Genomic DNA, 25,369 nt, shown 5'->3' with positions numbered 1-25,369 from the left:
AGTGAATCTCCCTGGCAACGTGGAATATGACTCCCGGGGAGGAATGTAGACCCGGCATCGTGGGATGGAGAACATCTTCTTGACCAAAAGGGGGATGTGAAAGGAAATGAAATAAGCTTCAGTGGCAGAGAGATTCCAAAACAAGCCGAGAGATCACTCTGGTGGGCACTCTTACGCACACTTTAGACAACCTTTTTTAGGTTCTAAAGAATTGGGGTAGCTGGTGGTGGATACCTGAAACTATTAAACTACAACCCAGAACCCATGAATCTCGAAGACAGTTGTATAAAAATGTAGCTTATGAGGGGTGACAGTGGGATTGGGAATGCCATAAGGACCAAACTCCACTTTGTCTAGTTTATGGATGGATGTGTAGAAAAGTAGGGGAAGGAAACAAACAGACAAAGGTACCCAGTGTTCTTTTTTACTTCAATTGCTCTTTTTCACTCTAATTATTATTCTTGTTATTTTTGTGTGTGTGCTAATGAAGGTGTCAGGGATTGATTTAGGTGATGAATGTACAACTATGTAATGGTACTGTAAACAATCGAAAGTACAATTTGTTTTGTATGACTGCGTGGTATGTGAATATATCTCAATAAAATGATGATTAAAAAAAAAAAAAAAGAGAATGCATACAAAGAACAAAAAAAAAAAAAAAAAAAAAAAAGAATCCATGACTATCATGCATAGTCCATGGATAGAATTGAAGAGTTTACATAGGGTGGAGACGAGTGTATGTAGAGGGCAAGAGAAGACTCCACCATCACAGCCAAAATTATCCCCACAGTGAATCCCATGACCCTCCTCCAGATGTTGCAGTTGCCCCCATCTTTGAGAGGAGTGAGTTGACATTTAGGGAGGCATTTTGCTCCCCCGGTGTAAGAGTCCAGTAGCGGCTAGGTACCAGGTCCATATTAATAAGGCTGGGGTATCAATGAAAACCCAGAAAGAGGCCCATGGTTAGAGAAATGTCTGTCTGTGGCACTCAGTGGCACACTAATCTAAGGTTTATCTGTAATATCAGGTGGTGGTGACATATCCAACAGCTCATCAAATTCAGGGTTGCAGTAGTTGGAACAGGCATACCAACTAATTCAGAGAAGCGCGAGTCACATGGGCTACCCTGTAGGACAGAGAAGAGAGGTTAGATCCTCTTCCCCGCCCCCCCCCCCCCCATCCAGGCTCTCAGGGCTGAACGTGCTTGAGTTCTCATTCGGGGGGACTCCTCCCCACTGACTGTGACGTGGACAGTCTGTCCTGTACCACAGGAAAGGACAGCACCCTTGATCAATCCCCCAGGGTAGTGAACCGAAATCTTTTGGCTTGGATCTTCTTGTGGCTTTGTAAAGACTTCTATTTTATATGCTGATACCCATCCCATGGGGTTACCCTGGGCAATGCTGTAGGGCCACCTTAAGTAAATTATTGAACTAGAGACCCAAATTGATGTTTGCTACTTTCAAGGTCCTTGTAGGTAAAAACCCATACACCAAAGGAGTAAGGAGAGAAGGAGACTACTCCTTCCCACTCGTTGTCCTGATCACCAAATGATTTTTGAATCTTTGGGAAGGGATCAAAGAAGAGATCCTTGCAGGATCCTCCACAGAGACCAAGCTGTCAGTAATTGTTAAGGCATTCAACTGAAGGGCCAGAACAACTTGGTCAAACATGATGCAAATAAGAAGTACCCTTTGGGATACTGCTGAACTGAGAACCCAGTCTGCTTGCCTGAATATGTCAAGTCCAGTCTAGGGTTATCTTGTTCCCTCTTATCCACCATTTAAGCCCCCCTTTAATTGTCCATCAAAACACTCAAACACCCCTGCAACTTGGGGGTCACAGGGAGCATGGAGAGTCCATCACATGGCTCATGATCCAGCTCACTGATATGTAGCTTGGGCCACAAATCCAGGGCCATAATCAGATATTGTGTGTTCAGGAAAACCAAACAGGAAACAAAGATGGTCTTGTAAAGCCTGGATAGTGTGGCCTGAGCCAGTGGAGTGCATGAGATGGCTAGCCCAAACCCAGAGAAAGTGTCAACTATACTCAAGATCCAGCATCCCTCTAGATTGGACAAGGGCTCCAATGTGATGTTTCTACCAAATACACCCTCTCCCATTGGCTTAAGGGATTGGTCCCTGGGGAGTATTTTCAGCCTTGGGCAGAGTTTGGTAGGGGACATCTTCTGTTCTGGCATCTTCTCTCAAGAGCGGCAGTCCACGTGTGTAGGCCCAGTATAGGATGATGGGTGAATTTCCATGGATTCATGTGAATTTCATGAATCCAGGAGGCAATCAGTTTACACATCTACTTGCTCTGGGGCAGAGAGCAATTTAGTCTCCATGATTAGCTACCAAGCATAGTCTGCTTGTTGATCATATTCACCTTCATCGGTGTAGGAACCTTTCTGATACGCATTCACATGAGTAACAAAAAGCTTATTAAAAGTGGAACCAATTTTTATCCAAACGCCTCACCCATACGTAAGACTTGTTTTATATGCCAGTCTGAAACTTGCTACTGGCCTGAACAAATAACCAGGCCATTAGCCACAGCCCATGAGTTAAGGAAAATACAGCTCAGCTCCTTTGCTGGGGTAGCCTGGACACCCATCCATACTACAAGAAGCTCTGCCCAGTGTGCCAAGCATCTGTTATCACACTTGGTAAGGTACAGGTCTTTCTCAGGTTGGAGGGCAACACAAGTTAACCAGAGGAGCCATCAGAGAATCAGGCCCATCCATGGTCTGACAGGTCTCTATACCTGGGCCCCCATCAGGCCGGTGGAAGCAGTTTCAAGCTGAGAAATGCTTGGGAGACAGAAGGGTGCTCCCGGGACTGTTTCATGTGGTTGTGAGACCCCAGCTGGGCCAGGTTTCACCCACTCCTGTATGTACCATTTCCACCTCATTAGAGAGGATTACTGAGTCACCCCTTCTTGGTGATTTGAGGCCTCTGCCTGGACCCACAGCATGACTGGGATTTCTGGTTATAAGACCACTTCACAGCCATGGATCAATATCTACCGAGGCACATGACAATAACTGCCTGTCAAAGGGTGTGTACCTTTTAGCTAACCCGAGGAGTTACAAGTCCAGAAACCCAATGGGTGCCACTGGCCTGTGTCCTTCTGCCATAGGCTCTACTGGTAAACTGAGAGGCTATGAGATTTTAACTCAAAAGGCAACTGTGGATCGGTGGAGCCCCGGGCAAGGGTGGCCTGAGTAGCTCACTGGAGAACTCCAGGACATCCTGTTGGTTTGTGTCCCACTCAAAAGTAGTGGCCTTGCTAGTAACCTAGTAGATGTGTGCCATCAGATCCCCACAGAGTATGTGAGAGCAGGAGTAGCTGAATACACCCACCAATCACTGGGCCTCTTTTTCATTTTGGGCAGGGAGGGGTAAAAGCTTGGCAACTGTCTCCTCTGGAGTGATACACCATGCCCTTTTCCAAATTACACCAAAGAATTACACTTGGGTACTAGTTCCTTGTGGTAGGTTGAATTATGTACCCCTAAAAACATACGTTGTTAATCTTAACCCACATCCCTGTGGGTGTGAACCCATTGTAAATAGGACCTTTTGAAGATACTACTTGTATTAAGGTGTAACGAATGGAATCTGTGGGGGAGGAGGGTTTACTCCAGATTATTGGAGGCCTTATAAAGAGAACATGAAGTCAGAAGAGCCAAAAGAGAGGATATCACTATGTGATGGAAAGCAGATACGAGCCAAGGAATCCCAAGGACTGCTGGTAGCCAGTACCAGAATGCATGTTTGCGAGAAGAAAGCAAGCCTTGTTGTTATCTTGATTTTGAACAACTTCTAGTCTCAAAACTATGAACTAATAAATGCTTGTTGTTTGAACTTGTTAAAGCCCAAACTAGTTTGTGGTATGTGATAGCAGCTCTGACAAACTAAGGCAGGCCTTGTACATTGCCTATGTTAATGGTCTGGCTTTTGCCTCACATGGGTCAACAAGGTATTCAGTCCTTGCTGCGCAATAACCTTGCCTGAGCCCACCAGGAAGATGTATTCAATATGGCAGAAAGTCAAATTTCCCTCCAGGAGTGGGACTTTTTCCAGATCATGGCCTACCCTTTTATGGCAGATCACCAGGGAATTTAGGTAGCCTTGAGGAAGGACATTAAAGGGGTATCACAACCCATTCCACATGATGGCAAATTGATCGCTATAATCCCAGTGGAGAGAGATGTTGAAAATGCCATTAGCAATGTCAACTGCTACATACCAAGCATACCAAGTTCACTTGCGTAATAGCAGCTGACAGTCACAATGTGAAATCTGAGTCTGGTTATGTCTCATCATCCACTGGTTCAAACTGCTCACTCTAGAACCAAGGGACCACCAAGGTGACTCATAGGGCCTCTATAGCCTTATACAAGGGTGGTCCAACTCATCACAGGTAGGCCAAACATGCCAGAGCCCAGACAGTACCCAACTGAGGAAGGGGAGGGTCTCAATGTTTGTGTCCATTGTCATCCCTCTTCCCACCTCCTCCTTAGACTAAGTGACCACTGTAAGGGCACTCTGAAGAAGGAGGTCTTTCCAGAATTTACCTCCTCCATCATGGAGGCAAACTAACCAAGTCTCTACAGTCTCTCTGGGTCACTGGGTGAAGCCATTTCAAAGGGCTCTACACTCTTTTTCATTAAAGGCACAAGTCTCAATAACCTGCTGGTGTACATCAGCACCACAGACATGCTTACATAACAACATTCATTGGCACAACTCAGAACACAGAGTCTCTGACAATCTTGGTCCCATCACTAGAAGATCACAAACCCCTCTACTGGATCACTAATTTGACCCACTGGATGAGTCAGGAGCTAAAGAGAAGGACCAGTGGTTCCCACTGGAAACGAAAAGTTTCTGATAACAACCTATTAACACTCTCCAAGACCACTGGCATGGCTGGCAAAGTACCACAAGGAGCCTCAAGTTTTTTGTTCTTCCAGAACAGCACTGTGTTCAATTTTGTCTTGCAAACAGGTGTTGAGGTGGTCAATCAGGACAACAAACCAAACTGAAAAAAGCAATCAAGCCTTTATTCACTCACTGCAACAGTGCAGACAAGAGGCAAAAAGAGACACCAGCTCCCCTGTGTTCCACATTTCTCCACAGAACAGCACCAGGTGAGGGTGAGGTGGATGGAGTGAATACAGGGGGCACTATCTCACCTTTGAGGAGTCCTAAACAAAAAGCTTGTCTGTTTATGGACCCGTGGGGTCAGGGGGTGGAAAGAGGAGGGCTAGGAGTGGAAAGGTTCTGAGGAGAACTGGAGAAAAGTGCCTCAACCAAAGCCCCAAATAAGGAGACCCCTAAATTGAGGTGTCTGGGCTAGGAAGGCAGATAAGCATGAGGGTGGCCAGGGGTGGGGGTTGCATGAGTCCTTGACTACAGCTCCCTCCAGAGACTGCAAGGCACTGGCTGTGCACCAAGTCTGGTGTGGGGAGGGCAGTTTTCCCCATGAGGACTGCCAGGCAGAGCCTTGAAACTGCCTATAGTTGTAGCTGAAACATCACAGACAGGATTTTGGCTTAGAGCTGGACTCCTCACGTAAGCAAGGCCTTGTGATGAATGAATGCTCTGGGACAATAAAGGTAAAGATGAGACACTCCCCAAATTCCAGTGCCCACTCAGTAGTGATTAAAACAGAAAAATAAACTACAAATAGAAGGTAAATTGTGGTAAGCACTGCAAGAATGGTAAAAAAGAATACGGAATGATTTGCCTGAATTTTCTAATCTTTCAACAAGTGGGTAAAACTATTAAACATAGCCCTTTTTATTATATGGCACTCAGAACTCCTGAAACAAAATGAGTCCTATGTAAGCACTGACCATTACTGTCTCTATTATTAAAAGGTAGAATTTCCATGCCAAATATTCAGATGACACCAGAAGTGGAGAAAGTTAAAATACTATTTAAAAATACATGTACTCACGATTCATCTAAATCTTCTACAAAACCTTTACCGAAAGCCACATCAAGTAGAACAACTGGAAAAAAAGAAAGAGAACACAAAATGTATACCATACATGTTGGTTTATCATCTGGCTTGTACTGTACATATGTTCAGTCACTTGTAAATTGTTTTTGATTTTTTTACAAGCTACCCAAAAATTCATCATTGAGCCATTCCAGGGTACAAGTGAAGCAAAAGCATATGGAGTTCATTCATTTAATAAATATTTACTCTGCATGCAGTAGCACTATGACAGGCAAGTTCTATGTAGATTAATTTAAAACACAGGGTTTTTCTTTTTGTTTTTTTAACAGATTTTTGCTCTATTTTTTCCTTTTTACTATTCCATCTTTTTGGAGCAGGAATAAAAATCGATATTTCTCCTTCTTCTGTAACATCAAATTAATTCTTCAATTAAAAAGAAGCCAAATGCCATTCAAAATTCTGGGTTTTTTCCCCTTTCTTCTTCTGGTTTTTTGTTTTTGTTTCTGTTTTTCTTTTTAAAAAAAACGTACTCTGATAGAAACAAAATCGAGCTGTACCTATAATACTTATCACAGAACAGAGCCTGGCACATACCGGGCACTCAGCAGAGTGAGAACCAGCGAACCAGGCGCCGGATGAAGAGGCTGAGGAAGGCTGTCACCCACTCAGGTCACTTTTGAGCCTGCACAAGCCCAGCGGTTTGACCATGATCTGTCCTCGGCAAGCCCCTTCTTAGCCCCCCGGGCGGCAAATATCCTTCCAATATTAGGATAAGACTCGGAACCTAAAAAACCCACCCAAGATTCGGCCGCTCGCTGGGAAGGCGTCATCCCGCACGCCTACTGGAACTTGCTGCCACACGAAAAGCCACGCGGAGGACACCGGCCGCCTCCGGGCCGCGTGGGCACCGGGTCTGCAACAAAGCCGGGCCGCGGGGCAACACCCCACGGCGTCCGCTCGGTCGGGTCGCGGCAGAACCGCAGGAAGCCTGGACCCCGCAAGCACGTCCCGCGCCCGGTTCGGCGACCCCTGCCCGAGCGCCCCAGGGGCGAGCAACGACCGCGACCCTCTCCGCGCGGCCATTACCTGTGGCGCAGAGTCGCAGGGCAGCTCGCCTGCTCCAAGCCGCCATGCTCAACGCAGGAGCCGAGAATGCCGAAGAGAGGAAAAGAGACCTGGACGGCCGCCGCCTGCGCTCCCGGAAAGGGAAGCGAAACCGCCGAGGCGCGGAAAGGGTGCGCGGAGCGGAGAGCGGGGGCGGGGCGGCCGGGTCTCCGTCACCCTCCCCGGACCCGCCGGCCGCCGGCGCTGCGCATGCGCGGGCCGGCGGCGCACGCGCGGTCGTCGTCTCTCTCTCTTTCTCGACTTTCTGCTTGCCGCCGGCTGCCGCCTCGGGGAGCTTGGGAATCTAGCGCGCTGGGCTGCTCCGGTGGGGGCGGAGGGGTGCATGCGGGTGCCTGGAGGATGTGACAAGCTAAATAGCGGCTTCTACCTTAGTTTTGTTCTGAAGGTGGGCCCCGACGGCTCGGTATGAGGGTGAATTTTGCCAAATCTTCACACCTGTGTGCGGGGAGCCGACCTGTGCGCTTTGGTGGTAGTTCAAACTCCTGAGAAGAAGCGTGCGTTCGCCGCGGGTAGAAAAATGGGAGGTTTTATTTCCAAGATGTATTCAGCGTCCGCTTTGAACCTGTTTCCAAAACTGGGGATCTGTCTTATAGAAGTAATCTCCTTTAATGCATTTTGCCAACTAAAGGAGTCCCTTTAAAAAAATTGCTTCGCTTCGAAACCTGAAAGAATGAAATTGAGCAGAGGCTGTAATTGTTGATTATTTTTTTCCTTCTGTGTTTTCTGATTCTTAGTTTTGGAATAACTGAAGTACTTACGATAAAATATTTACATTGCTACCAATGTTTTATATGCAACAAAAGTAATTTCCAAAAGCATGCTTTCGGATGTCGGTTCCTGCAGCAATCACTGTATGAGTTAGATGAAATTTTTATGAGGGAAAATAACAGGATTAAATCCTTGAAAACATGTGTCATAAGAATTATGTTAGGCAATTCACTTCAGAGTTAAAATTCCTAGAGGTAGAAATCTCACAATGCAGTTCCATTCTAAAAGACTAAACGATTAAATTACAATCTGCTAGAAAGCAAACCCAAGGTTTTACCTCTATATACATAACCCCTGATGTCAAATCTAAGCCTTCAACAGATTCAAATATTTTTTGAATAAAAAAATAAACTGAAAATTAAGGGACCTATTCAGTTGATGGAGATACTCTATCAATGGTGGCACAGCAGCTTCACATTCAATACTGAAGACATATTCTGTTGTGCAAAAGGGGTATCTATTTTCTTGGTAAGGTCTTTGAATGACAACGCTTTGGTACGTTTTTCCCTTCTTGTCTGCTTCAAAAAAAATTTTTTTTTTCCACAGCATGTAAAAGAAGATAATCTATGTTAGAATTTGCATTACTGCTTAAATCAGCTTGGAGAGAACAGCAAAAATCACTTGACCTAGATATGTGCTGTCCTGTTGGGTAGCCGCTGGTCACATCTAGCTTTTGAGCTCTTGTAATGTGGCTAGTGTGACCAAGGCATTGTACATTTAATTTTATTTAATTTTAATAAACTTGCATTTGAAATTGATGTTTAGATTAACTTATTGGAAAACTTTTTAAGTGTGGTTGGAAAATCTAGGTATGTGAATCTAGTTTTACAACTTTAAATTTTATGAAATTTAATTACTGATCAACTATTTCTGATGAAAATTTAGAATCTGAAATGGGATGAGCTGTAAATTTAAAAATATATACTGGATTTTGAAGCCTTAGTATAAAAATGTAAAATATCTCAAAATTTACATATTGTTTATAGGTAGAAATACTATTTTGGCTATATTGGGTTAATAAATACATTGGTAATGTTAATTTTACCTGTTTCTTTTTATTTTTCAATGTGGCTACAAGAAAATTTAAAATTTATATAATTTTATATTATATAATTTATATAAATTAATATTATTTTTCTATTGCACAGGACTGAACCCAGCCATCTAAAATGATCACAGTAAAGCATCAGTGTGAATATGATTAGAACACAGCAAATGGTTTATGGGTTTCATTTGGAAAACAAGGCTGTTATTTCCATATACTAAAACTTGTATTCAGTGAGTTCATAATATATTGTGGAATAACTTTTTATTCCATGAAATGGTCTTTCCTGCTTCTCTGTCTCAAGTGGCAATGACTATCCTTGAAAATTAAAAGATTCTGTAATAATTGTGACAAGCATTTAAAACTAAACTATGTAATACACAAGCATAGACCATATCTGTTTTATATATATGTTTTCACCCAAAGTCATGCACAAGGATATAGGACTGTTTTAATTGTGAAGAGCTAAACCACTGAAATGTCCAATAGTAAAATGGATAAATTGTGCTGTATTCCTATAATGGAATACTATATACCAATAAGAATGAATGAAGTTTTGTATAGGGGATAATATGGACACATATGGTAAACTAAATGTTAAGCAAAATAAACCAACAACAAGAGAAAGTTACTCCTGTATGAGTTCATTTATTTAAACTTATAAAACAGACGAATTTATCAATGGCTTGAAAGTTGGGGATGCAGGGAATATCTTGTTTCTTGACCTGGGTGTTGGTTACACAGATGTGTTCACTTTGTGAAAATGCATTGAGCTGTGTCCTTATAGTTTGTGTACTTTTCTGTATGCTCTAACAATTAAAGTTTAAAAATAAAAATAAAATATATATGTTTGATTTTTTAAAACAGAGATATCATGATATCACTAGTGTTGAGCCATGCTTCTCATATTTTAGGTAAACATCTGTTTCTGTAGAGATTGATGAAACACAGATTCTGTATCACACCCTGGGGAATCTGATCCAGATTCGTATCCAGATTCCCTAGAGAATATGATCCAGAGTGATGCCAGTGAATTTCCATTTCTCCTAATTTCCCAGGTGATGCTACTACTTTTAGCCTGAAGACCTCACTTAATGTTGAGGGAAAATTACTTTGGAAAACACCCTCCAGTTTTAGATCAGTTTGTGTAAAATATGTGAGGGAAATAAAATTCTATAAATACAAATCAAATTTTTATAGTGGCTATTTCTTGATGGTGAGCATATTATGATGACGTCAGGCAGTTGAATTCAGAGTCATTGCTATTTTTAAATGAATATTAAATGTTTTAAATGCCTCTGTTTAAATTGCTAATATGGTAAAAATTGTTAGATAAAATCTATATTAATTTTTTTTAAAATAGCTCTCTGAAGTCCTTACTGTTTTGTAAGAGTATACAGAGGTCCTGAGACCAAAAAGATTGGAAAAAAGTGGATATTTATAGAACCCTGCTCCCAACAAGCAGGGAATGCATATTCTTTTGTAACACACAGGTAGCAATTAAAACAAAATTGTCTATGCAGCATACCATAAAACAAGTCTCAACAGATTGAAAAAAAAGTGCTATTGCCAGTATACTCTGACATACACTATTAGGTTCTAAATCTGTAATAAGGGAAAAAATTATATCCCCCAAATCTGGGAGTTTAAAAACATATTTCTAAATGGCATGTGTAAAAATATAGTAATAATGTAATTAAAAATTATTAGAAATACACAATAATGAAATTCTACCTATCGAAAGTGTAGGATGCAACAAAATCTATGCATTGAGAGAAATTTATAGACATAAATGCTCCTCACTTTTAGAATGGCAAATATGGATGAAAATTAGTGAGCTAGGCATTCAACTTGAAAAGTAGAAAAAGCAACAACAGAATAAAGAAGAACAAAGGCAATAAGCAGAGAAAATCATTTTATTTGTTTTACTGGTCTGTGCCTGTTTGAATGTATTATGTCCTCCAGAAAAAGCCATATTCTTTGATACAATCTTGTGGGACAGACGTAATAGTGGGGATTAAGTTGGAACGTTTGGATTAGGTTGTTTGCATGGAGATGCGCCCCACCCAACTGTAGATGATAACTGATGGGATATTTCCATGGAGGCGTGGCCCCACTCATTCAGGGTGGGCCTTGATCAGTGGAGCCATATAAATGAGCTGACTCAAAGAGAAGGAACTCAGTGCAGCTGTGAGTGACATTTTGAAGAGGAGCAAGCTTGCTAGAGAGGAACGTCCTGGGAGAAAGCCATTTTGAAACCAGAACTTTGGAGCAGACGCCAGCCACTTGCCTTCCCAGCTAACAGAGCTTTTCCGGACGCCATTGGCCATCCTCCAGTGAAGGTACCCGATTGCTGATGTGTTACCTTGGACACTTTGTGGCCTTAAGACTGTAACTGTGTAGCCAAATAAACCCCATTTTTATAAAAGCCTATCCATCTCTGGTGTTTTGCATTCCACAGCATTAGCAAACTAAAACAGATTTTAATACCTAAGAATTGGGGTGCTTTTGCTGCTGAGTCTGCAAATACCAAACATGTTGGAACGGCTTTTCAAATGGATAAGGGGAAGATTCTGGAAGAATTGTGAGGAGCTTGATAGAAAAGGCCAAAACTGCTTTAAAGGGACTGTTTATGGAAATATGGACTCTAAAGATACTTCTGATGAGGACTTGAGCAGAAATGATGAATATGTTGTTGTAAACTGGAAGAAAGGTGATCCTTGTTTTAAAGTGGCACAGAATTTGGCAAAATTGAGTCCTGGTGTCAGATGGAAGGAAGAATTTGAAAGTGACAACCTGGAATACTTAGCTGAGGAGATCTCCAGACTACATGTGGAGGATGTACCCTGGCTTCTCCTTGCAGCTTATAGTAAAATGCAAGTGGAGAGAGATAAACTTAGAACGGAACTCTTGGGTTCTAAGAAACCAGAAGCTGATGGCTTGGAAAATTACGAGTTTCCAGGGGGTGGAATCCCAGAAGCTACAGCCCAACGTGAGGATGTAACCAAACATGGAACCTAGCTGCCATTTCAGTACAAGCCAAGATTGGAGATGGAATTATCCAGAAAGGATTTGTGGAAAGTCCTATTGTCTGACGGCTTTGACCCCTGTATGCTTCATGCGAAGCCAACAGAATTTTTGCGAGATCTTTACAGACAAAGCCATTGCCAGTCTGGACTGGAGGAGACAGACAAGGAACAAACTGAAGGAAAAAGGTCTCGGGCTGGGAGAGCGGAGCAGCCCACACGCATGGAAAGGGTGAGTTTGCCCTGGAGGTCGAGAGTGGGCCTTCCGCCTCGATGCTCAGGAAATGTCCTGCCACCCCAAGCCCCAAAGAGGGTGGAGCACATTCCCAGGGAATTGGGGAGAGCCTGGCTGCCACCACACTGTTCTGAAGGGGTTGAGCGTGTGCCCCGGAGATGGAAGGGAATCCGGGAGCTGCCCCGATATTTGAGGAGGGTGGGGCCGAGAAGATGGTCTCCCCAATGTGTGGATATGTTGGTGCACTCACCCAAGCATTTGGAGAGGAAAGGGCTGCCACAAAGGCCCTTTCGAAGGGTTAGAATCCCGCTCTCTCAAGCCCTAAGGATGCAACGTTGTTCTGTTAATGACTCTCAGACTTTGAAATCTAATGGAGTTTGTCCTGCAGGTTTTAGAAACTGTTTTGGTCCTGTTAACCCTGTTTTCCTTACTCTTTCTCCTTATGGCAATGGGAATGTTTATCCTATGAATGTCCCTCCTTTGTATATTGGAAACATATAACTTGTTCTAAGTCCACAGATCCAAAGCTAAAGGAAAAGTATGCCTTAGGACTGACCATACCTATATTTGATTTTGATGGGATCTTGTACTTAACTATTGTTACTGAAATGATTTAAGTTTCTGTGGTATTGTGGGATGAATGTATTTTGTATTTGGAAAGAATATGTTTTTCTGGGGTCCAGGGGGTGGAATGTGCCAGTTTGAATGTATTATGTCCCCCAGAAAAAGCCATATTCTTTGATACAATCTTGTGGGGCAGACATAATAGTGGGGATTAAGTTGGAACGTTTGGATTAGGTTGTTTGCATGGAGATGCGCCCCACCCAACTGTAGATGATAACTGATGGGATATTTCCATGGAGGCGTGGCCTTGATCAGTGGAGCCATATAAATGAACTGACTCAAAAGAGAAGGAACTCAGTGCAGCTGTGAGTGACGTTTTGAAGAGGAGCAAGCTTGCTAGAGAGGAACGTCCTGGAGGAAGCCATTTTGAAACCAGAACTTTGGAGCAGGCGCCAGCCACATGCCTTCCCAGCTAACAGAGGTTTTCTGGACACCGTTGGCCATCCTCCAGTGAAGGTACCCGATTACTGATGTGTTACCTTGGACACTTTATGGCCTTAAGACTGTAACTGTGTAGCCAAATAAACCCCCTTTTTATAAAAGCCAATCCATCTCTGGTGTTTTGTATTCCGCAGCATTAGCAAACTAAAACACTGGGTCTATGCACTGAGAAAAGAACACTGAACAAATGGACCCTTGTGCAGCTTGCTTTCAAGTGGATTATAAAAGTTATCATTTATATAACATACATGGCCAGGCAGTGTTTTAAGTGTCTTACAAATACTAACTCATTTAGAGAAACAGAAAACAAAGATAAAATAGAAAGATTCAAAAAAGTCCAAAAGTGTGTTCTTTAAATTGACTAATAAAATGGACAAGTTTCATGTTAGAATGAATCCAGAAAGAGAGCCAGAGTGAGATAGAGCATTGGAAGAAACAAGGCAGTGTGTAAAGTGTCTAGAAATCACCAGATCACCTTCAGGGAGGCCACCTGAGTCACCCTCCAGGCCCTAGAAACTGGAAGCCAGTTTAACACAGGGTCACTTCAAGTCAGAGCTCTGCACCTATCCCTGCTCCCTCTCCACAACCTGGGAGAGTACAGCCCCAGTTAGCTAGCTGGGGAATGTGAGAGACAGAGAAAGTAAATGAAAAACCCTATCCCGCTGGAGGTTTCCAGCCTAAAGCAGTCTCCAGGAGTGGAAGGGGAAAATATTTGGACAGTAAATCTAGTTCAGAATGGGGATGAATATCCAGGACTTGGATATACAGATTATTAGATTGTGTTTGCAGCCTAAAGTTAACTAGAATTATCTGCTATCCAAGTAAACCTTTTAGAGTTTTCACACAGGGTCAGGACAGGAATAACATGTTGAACAGAGTTAATTTGTATTATATAATTGTTGTTTATTTGGTATACTAATTACATGAATAATATCAGGACCAAAAAGAGGGGCATCATATAGTCAGCACAGGTTAGAAAGATAACAAATTCATGACAAAATATATGAAAACTTAGAACAGGAAAGTCATAAGAATGTAACTTACCAAAAAAGATTAAAAAAGAACTAGAAAAGCTTAATAACCGGATGCCATTAAAGAAATTGAATCAGAAGTTTGAAATTATTCCATAAAGAAAACTTTACATCTAACTGGTCTTAAAAATCTGCTACCCAATATTTATGGAAAAAATAATCCTTTACAAAAACTGTCTGAGAACTCAAAATAGGGAACACTCCCCAATTCATTCAATGTGGCTGGCATAAATAGCAACTTGGTACCAAGCTGCTCCGAGGTCCTTCTGCTTACAAGCTCTTTTATAGGACACCAGTGATTAAATCAAGACCCACCCTGAATGGGTGGAGTCCAAATCTCCATAGAAATAATTCAATCAAACGTTTCACCCACAGTTGATTGAGTCACATCTCCACGGAAACAGTCAGTCAAAGGATTCCAATGCAATGAACACCAATACATCTGCCCCAACAAGATTGCATCAAAGAACATGGCATTTTGGGGGACATAATACATCCAAACAGGCACAGCCACCTTTGACATGTTTAAGAAAAGAAAGTCTCACTCACAAGCAAAAATGAATAAGCTCCAAATAAAATATTATCACACCAGATCTAGCAGTATAACAAAAAAGATAATATATCCTGATCAAATTGAGTTTTTCACAGAAATGTAAGCATAGTTTACCCTTAGGAAAAAGTAAAATGAATGTAATTTTCCACAGTAACAGATAAAAGGTGTAAAAACATGTAATCATTTAAATAAATGCAGTAAAAGAATTTGATATATTTCAATCCCCAATCATAATAGTAAACTAGGAACAAAAGGACAATTCTTAACATGTGCTGTGAAGGTTAATTTCCAGCAGGCCTGGAATTAGCCTGAGCTAAACTCTGGTCAATAAATGAAACTTCCTGATTAATTGTGTTGCTTTTGTAACCACGGATCTGAGGCATTTCAGGTTTTTACCAGTTTGTCGGCATTGTTTATTGATAAGAGTAATATTGATTTGTATTCGGTATTAATGAGATCCCCAGAAAGGTCTATTGTTGAGCTTATTGCATAGCACGAGTTTTCATAGATGACCAGCAAAATATGAAAAGACCCAGCTGAGACTCCAGTTTGGGCTCCTTGGTTCCAAAGTGTCCCACACATGTGTAGGTGGTTCCCGATCCAAGAGAGAAAGTGGATTCAGCCATGATGTGTACAGGAGGAAGATAGAAGCTCACACCCAGCCTCTCCCAACTCCTTGCTAAGAGACCACTGTTTGGTTTGCTAATGCTACCATTATGTAAAAATACCAGAAATGGAATGGTTTTTATAAAGGGGGTTTATTTGGTTACAAACTCACAGTCTGAAGGTCATGAAAGTGTCCAAATTAAAGCATCAACACGAGAATAGCTTCACCGAAGGGAAGGCCAATGGCATCCGGGAAACCTCTCTTAGCTGGGAAGGCACGTGGCTGGTGTCTACTGATCCCAGGTCATGTTCCAGCTCTTGTGTGTTCTTCAAAATGTTGTTCTTGGTGCATTTTGTCCTTTCTTAGCTTCTCTGGAGCAAACTCTGGGCTAGCATTTCCGAAGCAACAGTAAAAGTCTGCTTTCAATGGCCATCTTCAAAATGCCTCTCTTAGTTGCTCTGAGGTCCTTCTGTTTGAGAGCTCTTTTACAGGACTCCTGCGATTAAAGACCCACCGTCAATGGGCACGGTCCATATCTCCATGGAAATAATTCAATCAAATGTTTTACCCACAGTTGATTGAGTCACATCTTCATGGAAACACTCAAAGGATTCCAGTGCAATGAACACTGATACATCTGCCTCCACAAGACTGCATCAAAGACCATGTCATTTTGGGGGACATAATACATCCAAACCAGCACAACCACCTTTGCTTGTGATGCATATCCGTGCCCCAGTGCTGTCACTATGTTGTATCCTTGTCCTGTAATAAATTTTAGATTTGTAAGCATTGTCATTTGGGGTCCTACAATTTTTCCTTAGCAACCAAAGTCTTCTTAAGTGTCACCATTAGTGCAGTTTACATTAGACATGAGATTCCTTGGAGGATTTCTTACTTATTCTTTACTAAAAATATGACTAAGTCATTATTTAGAAAGAAATAGGATGATTCTGGTAAAGGGAGTGAAAATGAACTGTTGATGCCGAGATTGTAGCCAAATTGCCCTGGGTTCAAAGTAGCACAAGCTTTGAAATCAGTTACTAATAATAAAACTTTCCAATGGTATCTAGAAACGATAGAACCTGAACTCCAGGAGCAAACAGAAACAAATTTGTGCCTATTCTCATGTACTTAGAATTGTCCTTTCTAATTGAAAAATTATTTGAGATGAGGGATATAAACACACAGACATATGGATGTATTAAAATTGTATTGATTCGAAAAAAAATTAGTAGGAAAGTGCAGACTGACAGCAGGTTGGCTAAAAATTCAGTTCGCAGTTGCTGCTTTCATCATTAGAAATACTGAAAGTAAATTCAGACTCTCCTTTGTTTCCCTGCACCCTCCCCAGCTGGCAAGTGGAGCTCCAACCAAAGGAACCTGGTTGGACGAGTCAACTAAGGCTGTGTGACTCACTACAACTAAGAAGATAATTCAAGTGGGGCCAACTGATAATGGAGGCTATAAACTACGGAAGTAATAGATTACCCAGTGAAGGAACGGGCATTTTGTAGATTGCTACAAACGTCGTCCTGATGCACCCTTGTTAAAACGGCTCCTGAGAATTTCAGATCAAGTAGGAATGCCTCTGGCTTTGAACACTGTTGCATGGACAGGAATGTTTGCACTCGTCCTGGATCCTCCAACAGCTGCTCCTTTGCAGGGATGGTTCACTGAGGAGTCCCCATTGACTGGAATGGATTGAGGGAGGGTCACTCATTCCTAGAGAAGGGTTTGTAAGGGCTCATGTGATTTAATTGGGTCCACCTGGATAATCCAGGATAATCTCTCTATCTTAAAGTCAACTGATTAGTAAACTTAATTCCACCTGCCAAGTCCTTTCAGGGCAACACCTAGATTAGTTTTTGATTGAATAAGAAGAGGACATACGGGAGGACATACTTAGAATTCTGCCTACCACCAACCGTAGTGGCAAAAGGAGGATTTCGTGAAGGACTGACTTTCTTGACCAAATCCCTTTGGGAAGACACAGACATTTTAGAAATGTGTGGGTAAAATGGCCTGGGGATGGAGAAGAAATTCTTTTAGGTCAATTGGGTACAGGAACACTGCCTACACCTGCTAATGAGCCCCATAAGGTAAAAGAGAATTAACTTAGGAGATCATGGAGTGGCTAGTTTAAAAGAAATAAAAATTAAAGTCTCATTAAAAGTTGAAATATATGACTAATAAATATAGCCTGGGGTGGTGTCTTCCTTAACTGTACATATAATTGCTACGGATATAATGTCTGGCTGAAAATAACCCCCAATACTGAGTAAAATTTTTGAAAAAAGTAACAACTTGTAAATATGCACTTTATCCAGGACTAATTGGATATGAAAAATGGAGCTGCTAGAGTTACCGAAGTTGAGCAGAACAGTAAATGTGAAACACTGTCATATGCCTGGGGCAACAAGAAATGACTGTTCTAATTGAGGACGTGAGATGCAGGTTTGTTAGTGATCACACACTCACTACACCAGCCTGACATGGCCAGTGAAGGCTGATGGATGGTGGAGCTGGACAGTGGACTATGAGGAGCTCCTTCAAGCGGTGACCCTAACAGCTCAGCCGTCCCAATGTGGTCCAGAATATTCCACTGACACAACAAGCTCAAGGCTACTGGTTTCTATAATTTACCTGGCTAACTGTGTTTTTCAATATCATTTACTAGGGAGAGTCAACAATGAAGTCTATTCACACAGAACGACTTCCTGTAAAGATTTACCTGAAGGACACTTGAACTCTCTGCAACTTGTCACAATCTGATGAGGCAGAGCTGGATCTGTCACAACCGGACAGCAGTTCTAATGTGCTATATTGGTGACACTGTGATTATCTCTGAAACCCAGACTCAAGGTAAAAGCAGCCTTACCAAGATCATAAAGCATATGACTGATGGAAGATGGTTAATGAACCCTAAAAGAACTTAGAACCCTGCACAGGTTGCAAAATTTGGGGGGCTTACACAGGCTGGCATACCCTGTGACACACTGCAGACCACTAGGAATAAAATGTTGCTCCCTGGCCTTCACACCAAATAAGAGGCCTAATGCTTGGCTTTGGGAGAAAGCTGATCCCCCAGTCGCCCAACCCATTAAGTCACCTGAAAAAAGAACATATTTGGCTGGAATCCTGAACTGCAGAAGGCTGTAGTCCAATGTCGACCACTAGGACCACATGACCCTCTACTGAAATGGCGTAGGACTGTTGCACTCACCCCAGCTCAAGTCTCCGGTAAAAGCCCATAACTACTGCTCAACAATGACCTCTGGGATTTTGGACCACAAAACAAACTGCATACTGTTCTCCGGTATATTCCTTTTAAAGACCATTACCTGGCTAGTAATTGGACATTTCCTAAGACAACCCCAATCACTGAAGAAAAGAAAATCCTATCAACTTCTGAATTATTCATCACATCACATGTAATGTCAGAAAAGCTTGCCTTCAGGAAGGGTGTTGCCCATAGAAATTCCATCATAAAATTGGAAATGGTGTTGCAGAAACATTCTGCTGAGATGCACAGGAGGAACTGATCAAGTAGCCTCTTTTCCACTATGACCTCATCTAAAGCTGCTGGGAGACTTGCTTGCCACAATTGCTGAACATGTCTCTCCTTTCCACCAATTGCCCAAGGATGCCAGGCAATTGGCCTGGTTCACAGATGACACTTGCCAAATGGAGTGCCATGGTGCAGTATGGAAAGCATCTGCCCTGTATCCAGCAGGAGGAAAATGCTTCATGAAAGAAGGTAAGGGCAGCTCCGCAGTGTGCTGAAGTACAGGCTCCATTCCTGGCAGTCACAGAAATGGAAACAAAGAAAAGCCCCACTCTTTGGGTGATACTGACTCTTGAGCTGTTGCCAGTGGACTTGCAATATGTTCTGGCAAATGGGCTGAAGATAACTGGAAGATAAAGGGACCCCCCAACCTCGCCCCATGTCAGGTTGTGATCTTTGGAACTCACAATGGTAATTCCGATGGCAGATAAAAGTAGAATATATTGCTCCTCACCAAAAAGCTCCTCTGCCAGTTTCTGAAGGGAATGGGAATCAACAAGTTGATGCCCACATTCGTGCTCTTGCAGTGGCAACCTGAAATAAATGGACATAATGGAACTCAAGCCATACGGTGAGGGGCTGAATGGTGATGGACATTGCTGGCCTCTGCTGAAGTTAAAATTGTTAATAAAACTGTCCTGTTTGCCAAGTCCAGCATGTAGGAGGCAAAGAGATTCTGTTGGCTCTTTCCCTATTGCCCTGAGGGGACTTGGATGGACTGGACAGGGCTGGATAAATTTCTTGGTTTGGCTTTGCATACCCAGTGACTGAAGTCACTGCTGCTAAGTCTATGAAAGGGTTGAACGACAACAAAAAAGTATTGCATGAGTTTGGTCTCCCTGGTTATAGCCTCCCACTGAGGCAAAGCTTTTCAATCTGTGAACTAAGAATATGTTTCAAGCATGCTGCCATATTGTTTTCTCAGCCCTAGACACAGCTGGGTATGGTCTGGAGTAGCAGGACAACCTGTGTCTAGCCTTGAGCAGTTTCATCAATTTAAACCAAGGTGCCCTAAAAAATTATTATTTACTATGGGTGTCATAATGCTCAAGTAGTTGGGAAGTATCAGGATAAATGATAAGGAACAATAACTGGCATCAAACAATAATGCCAAGACAGAAAAGTAAGAATTTCCTTTGTCTAGAACTAGATCAGATCATACCTATTAAATGTTATGCTACAAGTTCTGGCTTGTGCAGTAAACAAAGAAGAAAAAGGATAATATAAAGACGGGAAAGAGAGAAAGAAAACTGTCATTAATATAGTTAAGACTATCTATATTGAAAAATAAGACACTCACTCAGACAAATTATTAGCATTAATAAAAGTTTACCGAAGTAGCTAGCTATAAGATCAACATGCAAAAAATTAATGTATTTCTTTAAACAAGCAATTAAGATAAAACATAAACTTTAAAAAGATATTAATATTAGCAACAAAAACATGTTATCTTGTATTAAAACTAACAAAGTATATGTGACAGTCATGTGGAAAAAATTATAAAACGTTGTTGTGCTAAACTAAGCAAGGCCCAAATAAACGGAGAGAGAAAATGTTTAAATTGGTTAAAAACATCACACAGATGTCCCTTATTCCCAGATTATCTATAGTTTCATTAAATGTCACTGAAAATCTTAAGTGTTTTTAAGGATCTTGACAAGCTGATTTGAAATTTATATAGAAGAGCAAAAGTGCAGTAGAGCCAAAACATTCAAACAGAAAAAGAATAAGGTGAGAAAACATATTCTGCTAGCTAGCAAGACTTACATGAAGGCATGATAATGATCACAGGGTGATGTTAGCACAGGGATAAACACACTGACTGATGGAATAAAATAAACAGCTCAGAAGAGACTCACGTGTAAATGGAAACTACAGACATCACATGCTTTGCTGGGACAATTTAATATCTATAAACACAAAACAGTTAATTTTGATCCTAATCTTATATTGGCAAAAATCAATTCCAGAGGGAAGAATACAAATGAACAACAAAACTACTAAAACTTTAGAAGAATATGTAAGAACATTTTGCTACTTTGAGGTAGAACAAGATTTCTTAAACAAATACAAAAATTGCTAGCCAAATGGGAAAGATTGATACCTTTATTGAAAGATACCAAATAGAAAGTGGAAAGACAAGAAACAGAGTGGGAATAGTTATTTATAACACACATAACTAAAAATGAATTATCTAATAAAAATCAATAAAAATGCAGAGTACATAACACATAAAAACGGGCAAAAGATATTGTTCTAGTTTGCCTGGATGCAAAACACCAGAAACGGATTGGCTCTTATAAAAGGGAGTTTATTTGGTTACACAGTTACAGTCTTAGGCCATAAAGTGTCCAAGGTAACACATCAGCAATTGGGTACCTTCACTGGAGGATGGCCAATGGTGTCCGGAAAACCTCTGTTAGCTGGGAAGGCATGTGGCTGGTATCTGCTCCAAAGTTCTGGGTTCAAAATGGCTTTCTCCCAGGACGTTCCTCTCCAGGCTGCAGTTCCTCAAAAATGTCACTTTCAGTTGCTCTTGGGGCATTTGCCCTCTCAGCTTCTCCGGAGCAAAAGTCTGCTTTCAACGGCCATCTTCAAACTATCTCTCATCTGCAGCTACTTTCTCAGCTTCTGTGCATTCTTCAAAGTTTCCCTCTTGGCTGTAGCTACTCTTCAGAATGTCACTCTCAGCTGCACTGAGTTCCTTCTGTTTGTCAGCTCATTTATGTGGCTCCAGTAATGTAATTTAGACCCACCCTGAATGGGTGGAGTAACACCTCCATGGAAATTATCCAAACAGAGTCATCACACACAGTTGGGTGGGGCGCATCTCCACAGAAACACTCAAAGAATTACAATCTAATCAACACCAGTACATCTGCCCACACAAGATTACATCAAAGATAATGGCGTTTTGGGGGGCATAACACATTCAAACCGCACAGATGTGAACAGCTATTTTTTAAAGAAGAAGAAACACAAATATCAAGCAATCAAGCAATCATGCAAAAATACTCTCCTCCACTAAAATTTGGTAAATTCAGAAGACCAAATTGATGTACTACGACTTTCATTTTGTATATGGTTGTGGAGCATTGGGAATTCTTAAACACTTTGATGTGAATAAAATTTGTATTTATGAATAAAGTTCTCTTGGATGTTTAACACTAAACATAAAATTGCAATAGTTCATCTAAATAAATTACTTGATAATATGTTTCAGATTAGATTCCAGGCTAACAGTCCAATAGGTCATCTTATTTTACCTTTTACAAATACAAAAATATAAAAATATTAATATCATATTTTCTTTTTCATCAGCATTCCTATAATATCCCAGTTAATGAGGTTGTGCATTTCCAAACAGTTAGGCCAGGGGAGTGACTTAGATTCTTGTTGGTGACCCTGAATAAACACTTTGAACTTTATTTTTAGTTATGAAACCAATTTTTTTTTTCATAATTGCAACAGAGCAATGACCATTTAGCTCAGTCATGTAATATTTCCATCCACTCACAAAAAGTCTGCATCTCCATCTAGGACAAGCAACCGATTAGAACATTCAATATATGTAAACATCTTTTCCGCTGAATTTTAAAGACTTTTAAATACTAGTAAAATCTTGCATCCATATTCTTAAAAGCATGCAAACCTTATTGATTTAAAAAATAATGTAAGATTGAATTATGGACATCTTCCAAGTCCTCATCAGACTTGATGTGTCCTCATGGTGCCATCCCCTTGAAACAGTAAATACCTTCTAATTGATGCAGCTAATTCTTTCTACATCCTGTCTCCTCCATCCATACAAGCAAAATGTATCAGTGATACCAAAAGGACTGAGTAAACAATCCATCTGGAATATATTCTGCTGATTTGACCTTCTTTGGCGTACTTTATATTAACTTTTATTTTGGGGGGAATCATGGACTCAGAACTTACATAGATTAAATGCATTTCAATTAACTGCAATCATTAATCCATTTTTTGATACTCACATTGTCACAAGCTCCTACAATTTGGTTCCTATGTCCTTGTGATCTGAGTAATGTTTGAATAACCCCTTGGCTTCTGGTATAAGATGCTCCACATTCTTTGTACTTCCTTCCCCAGGCATGGAATAAGTTATCCTTTAAAAAAATCTGGTTTCTTTTAAAGCAAAATGTATTTTAGAGACTATTATCCAAGCTGTAGATTTGCATATTAGGTTCGTTCTCTACAAACAGACAATTGTTCCTGAGACTCTGAAATCTCTAAATCTCATCATTTTCACATCAATAAAACTATAGTAAATTGTATTAAGAAGTCCAAGCTCTTTTTTTTAGAGTAAAAAGCTCTTTTTTTCCTATAAAACTGTGATTACATCTCATATCAAAGCAGACTAGTTTAGAGTTTTTCACATTTAAATTCAAATGCTCCCCACTATTTTACTTTCAAGTAAAAATAATTTATTTATATATTGGCTTTAGTATTCTGAGATTACTCTGAGGAACTTTCTCCATTTTGATATATATTCAGTTACTTGAACGTTAAAGTTCAGAAAGTGGGTGAGTTAAATTCAATAAACTATACTGCTGCAGGGAAGGAATCTTGAATCCCTTTTTTGTGGAGCCAGATTGTACTGACGGGAGGGCAGTGCTTCATTTGGTGAGCTCTCTATGTATCTAAGTTTTTCTAGGGTGGTTTTCATAAGGGGCTCAGGAGGTAGTGATCCTCCCTCGAGGTTTTATTTCTCTCAATGGCTGTTCAGCTTTTCCTGAAGGCTTTTTAAAGGAGCTTCTCCTGGTTATCTCTCACTTGTATCCCTCGCTTGCCCACATATAACCTGACTTTATCTATATAGGTCTGAAGCTTTCCAGGTTTTCTCTTAAATGTTTCAGTGTATCATGACCAGAACCATGGAGAGAAAACGATCATTTTGAGTCATCGCTGCCATGCCAGTGACGACTTTACAGACCAGGGAGCAGATAATTCCATGTGACTTGCTCGGGGTTGACGTGTCCTTTCTGATGCATGGACTGAGGACCTCTCGTAGATTGAGGTAGCCTAGGGACAAAAGGAAGACACCCAATTTTTAAGAAGAAATATATAGAGACTATTTAAGAGCTGGGGAAAGGTGTATGCAGAGGCTAGAGAGACTCAGAATCTACATAGACTCAGTTCATGAACCTCATGTGAATTCACAAGTCTTTCTCACCTAAAACAGCTCAGAAACGGAGCTGAAGCCAGCCAGCTCAATCCCAGGTAAATGTTGTTTACCAAGAACCACATTTCATAAAAACAACAAGGAAAAAGAAAAAAGAATGATGGGAGGGAGTAATACACATCACATCCCGTTTCCTTAATATTTCAAAATTACAAATCTTCTTGTTGATGAAGCTTTGAGAATTGCCTTGTGGTTGATAGGGGAGCAGATAGGGAAGAGAAGATATTGTAATATTCAACAAGGGAGAGCAAGGCAGACCTTGGGATTGTAAATTAGAAAACTTGAAAAGGGTCTTTGAGTATCTATTAAGAAACTATCAATTTGTGGAGACTCTATCTTGCTCAAACTACTGACTGCATTTATATCTAGGGGCTGAGTTCTTTCTAATTTGGCTTTGCCAAATAAACCCTAGATTCTTGAAACGTATGTCTGGCACATCATATATAAAAAATATTCAAGTGTTACGAATGGTTACTCCTCTTTAGAGATAAGCAAATTGAAATTTATAAAATTAGATGCAAATTACTTGCCTAAAATGAGAACCCACCTACGAAATCATCTCATGGCCTCTATATGTTCAACTATTACAAGGGAAATTTATTCATGATTGCGAATGTTTACTCATTCCACTTTCTGATAGCATTTGCCTCATAAAAGATAAATGGGGTAGACTGAATTATGTACCCCAATCTAGATGTTCTTAATCTTAGTACATGTTCCTGTAAGTGTAAATAGAAGCTCTTGAAGATGTTGTTTTAGTTAAGGTGTGGCCCACCAGAATGAGGTTGGGCCTCAATCCAGGTTACTGGAGTCCTTTGTAAACAGAAGAAATTCAGATCAGACACAGTCGAAAGAAAGCCTCTGGAGGAGCCGAAAGCTAGATGTCATCAGGAGCCCTGAAGAGAAAGGAGAGGACATTGCCATGTGAATTGTTATGTACAGGAAAGCCAAGGAACCTACAGATCTTTGGTAGCCAGCTCCAGAATGCCACAGTATTTGGGCAGAAAGCATTGCCTTGCTGACACCTCGATTTTGGACTTCTCTCTAGCCTCAAAACCGTGAGCCAATAAATTCCCATTATTTAAGCCAACCCATTGTGTGCTATTTATCATCGCAGCCTGGAAAACTAAGGCAGTAAGATTGCTTGTATCAGCCTGGAAG

General features: G+C 41.0%; 1 protein-coding gene across 4 annotated transcripts in view; it reads right to left on the bottom strand.

Moving 5' to 3' along the window:
* The window catches only part of TMX3 (thioredoxin related transmembrane protein 3), a 104,423-nt gene extending 97,126 nt beyond the window's left edge, over positions 1-7,297 (bottom strand). For all 4 annotated transcript variants that reach the window (XR_005212190.1, XR_005212189.1, XM_037805969.1 and 1 more), the window contains exons 1-2: positions 7,066-7,297; positions 5,974-6,028 (exon numbers count right to left, since the gene is read on the bottom strand). Coding sequence is in view for 2 of the 4 variants with exons in the window: in XM_037805969.1 (XP_037661897.1) it covers positions 5,974-6,028; positions 7,066-7,111 (101 nt within the window). In the remaining 2 variants the exon portion in view is untranslated. The remainder of the gene's footprint in view (positions 1-5,973; positions 6,029-7,065) is intronic.
* Positions 7,298-25,369: the final 18,072 nt, after the last annotated feature.

Source organism: Choloepus didactylus, chromosome 16 (genome assembly GCF_015220235.1).
Source record: "Choloepus didactylus isolate mChoDid1 chromosome 16, mChoDid1.pri, whole genome shotgun sequence".
Taxonomy (NCBI): domain Eukaryota; kingdom Metazoa; phylum Chordata; class Mammalia; order Pilosa; family Megalonychidae; genus Choloepus; species Choloepus didactylus.
Note: the sequence above shows the minus strand (reverse complement) of the source record. Positions and strands in the feature narration are given on the sequence as shown.